This window comes from Sinocyclocheilus anshuiensis, unplaced genomic scaffold, assembly GCF_001515605.1.
Source record: "Sinocyclocheilus anshuiensis isolate Anshui unplaced genomic scaffold, SAMN03320099.WGS_v1.1 scaffold778, whole genome shotgun sequence".
NCBI lineage: Eukaryota > Metazoa > Chordata > Actinopteri > Cypriniformes > Cyprinidae > Sinocyclocheilus > Sinocyclocheilus anshuiensis.
In genome coordinates this window covers 340,054-342,988 of record NW_015544177.1, presented here as the reverse complement: position 1 = coordinate 342,988, position 2,935 = coordinate 340,054, and the positions used below count along the sequence as shown (strand labels likewise).

Here is a 2,935-nt window from a genome sequence, read left to right as displayed (position 1 = left end):
TATATGTGCATATATTATTACTATTACTAAATAATAACTTTATTAATGTATAGTTTTATTAGTCTAAATTTGGCCTTTATGCCTTTTATGAAGGGTCAAATCCATTATCTGAAGTATTCTTATTTTGAATTATTTTACTAACAACAACAGTAACAACGACGATATAACTCATTAAATTATTATGTTAAATAATATTTAAAAATAATTCATATTACATATTTTTTAGCGGCTTTGACTAATTAGTAATCCAGTGTAAATGTAAATGTCTACTATGATGCGAAGGAACGCTGTGAATGACCATCTTTTTTTTTCTTTCTCATGCCACATTAATTTAGGCGCGAAACTACAGGTAAGTTGTTTAAGCTCAGGCCCAGCCAATCAGAGGCGGACATTTTTGAAGCATTTACTATTTTTATTGATGATATAATTGTATTGATGTTAATATTGTAATTTAATTTATTTAGGCACATTCTTAACATGAAGTATTCTTTTAAATTAAAATTTTGTAATATATATATATATATATATATATATACGACGATATAACTCATTAAATTATTATGTTAAATAATATTTAAAAATAATTCATATTACATACAACAATAATAATAATAATAATAATAATAATTATTATTATTATTATATGTAACACCTTATCAAAACTTAATGATCAAACAAACTTAATTATCAACCCTTCAGAGAGTTTAAATGAATTGATTTGAGTTTGAGGCGTTTCGTGTTCAGCGTTCACTGATTGGACGTGCACTTCCGGCACGTTCGCCGAAGAGGCGCAATCAGGCTGCGCGTTGTTGCGGCGTGTGCGTGCGTGCGTGCTGACGGACTGACGGAGCCGGTGCGCCGGTAGCCTCAGTGCTGTACTATGGACCTGCGGAGCAGTGCTGAGACAGACCCGGATCTCTCCGAATACCACGCCGGCTCCGTCCTGCCGGAGCTGCAGTCCAGGAAGCAGGAGCAGGAGAAGCTGTCGGGGGTGGTGAAGAGCGTGCACCGAAAACTCCGCAGGAAATACATTGAAGGTAAGTTACTGGCTGAGAGATGCGTAGCTGTGTAAGTTAGCCTAGCCTAGATCAGTTTCTGTAGTCTGGCCTGATCAGAGATGCGGACATTTAAACGCCTGGAGAACAACCGTGAAGCTACGAGAACAAAAAATGAGTTATTTTAATTTAAACTTGTGTTGCATGACTGTTGACATGGACTAGTTTCGTACTTGGCTCGTTTTGGAAAGCATTGGCTGTGGCTCAAAACCTAGTGAGCTGCCTAGCTGGGTAATATTTGAATAGAACGTTCCGAACGCCCTAAAAGAATGCTGTCTAGGTAGGCAGCACATTAGGTTTTGAAACAGCCTTTGTCTGTCTGTCTGTCTGTCTGTCTGTCTGTCTGTCTTTCTTTCTCTCTCTCCGTTCCGAACGCCCTAAAAGAATGCTGTCTAGGTAGGCAGCACATTAGGTTTTGAAACAGCCTTTGTCTGTCTGTCTGTCTGTCTGTCTGTCTTTCTTTCTCTCTCTGTCTGTCTGTCTGTCTGCAGCACGACGTCACAGTCTAGTCAGCAAGCCTGTGCAGGGTCGTTCATCTGTTCCTGTTTTGCTCTTCATAGATCCGATGGCAATGTTTGAAAACATAAACAACGTTTAATTCTCCTGCGGGGAAAAAAGGCTATAAAGAGAGAATTTATGAGCATGAATCCTCTGAATTGTGTGTCCTGACTGTGTACAGGTGACAAGTGTGCTGCTCTAAATGCTTTGTCACTGTCAATTATTTATCCATTTATTGTTTAACACCTTTTTTATCTAAAGACTTAATACACATATGATAAATAATGGTCAGCTGACCTATTTTTTAGTGTGTCTACTTGCTGGGGATGGTATAGTATAGGCTAAATAAGTATAAATACCTTTTTTTCTTTTTCTTTGTTAAACTGGTATCTTTTAACATTTATTTTAAGGATAAAATATATTAAAAGTCCAATAGGTGAACTGAAAACTTTGCAGTCAACTGTAACAGACCAGGTAGCAACAGATGAATTGCAATTAGGGAGAGTTAGAGCTGGTGTACTTGTTGTCAATTGTATCGGTTTCAGTGTGACAATGTCACCATGGTTATGAGCACTCATGGTGTAAATCTGGATTTTTTTTTAGTTACCTAACCTTAAGTACACTAGCTTCTCCACTTATTTGACTTTCTGAGATTTTAGCATGTTTTTTTAAGTGCATCTAAAAAAATAAGAGGAAAATTCACTATATGTATATATAAATGCTGTCAATCGATAAAAAAATCTAATCTCACATTTTTTTTTCTGAAATAAATCGCAATTAATCCCACCTAACATTAAAGTTTTTAAATATACTTTTATATTGCAATAATTTCACATTCAATCTTCAATTTAATGTAGAAATAACATAAAGACATTATATTTTGTTTAATGGCATCTTTTTTTATGACTGAAGGCAAGTATCACTGATACCAATACTTAGGCCTGTCGCTACATAAAGATTAATACTTAAAGCTACAAAAGTTATTGATTTCCGCTTTTTTTTTTCTCTTCTTTTTTCTTTTCTTTTGTTCTTTGATTAACAGACGTCACAGCAGCTGGTTATTAGGTTATTTTTGCTGCCACTGCTGATGATGTGGATCTGACACGCATCATATTTTCTCACAACTCTTTACATTTTCTGACCCACTTCAGGTCTTAAAGTCTCTGCTAATGAGCTGACGAGTTGAATCGTGTGTGTTAGATGAGGGAGACAGTGCTGGGCCGCTCCAGGACAGTTTTGAAAACCCCTGCGTTAATTGCATTAAACATTTTTAACGTATTAAACTGAAAAAATGAATCTTATGTGTTAACGCGCTAATTTTGACTGCACTTTTATATATATATATACACACACACACACACACACACACACACACAGGCATG

The 2,935-nt window shown here is 35.9% G+C and overlaps 1 protein-coding gene across 1 annotated transcript in view; it reads left to right on the top strand.

Moving 5' to 3' along the window:
- The first annotated feature begins 752 nt into the window (after positions 1–752).
- LOC107696259 (probable methyltransferase BTM2 homolog) overlaps positions 753–2,935 on the top strand; it is a 13,979-nt gene continuing 11,796 nt past the window's right edge. Inside the window, exon 1 of the mRNA XM_016496523.1 lies at positions 753–1,037. Coding sequence (XP_016352009.1) covers positions 881–1,037 — 157 coding nt within the window. The 5' untranslated portion in view covers positions 753–880. The remainder of the gene's footprint in view (positions 1,038–2,935) is intronic.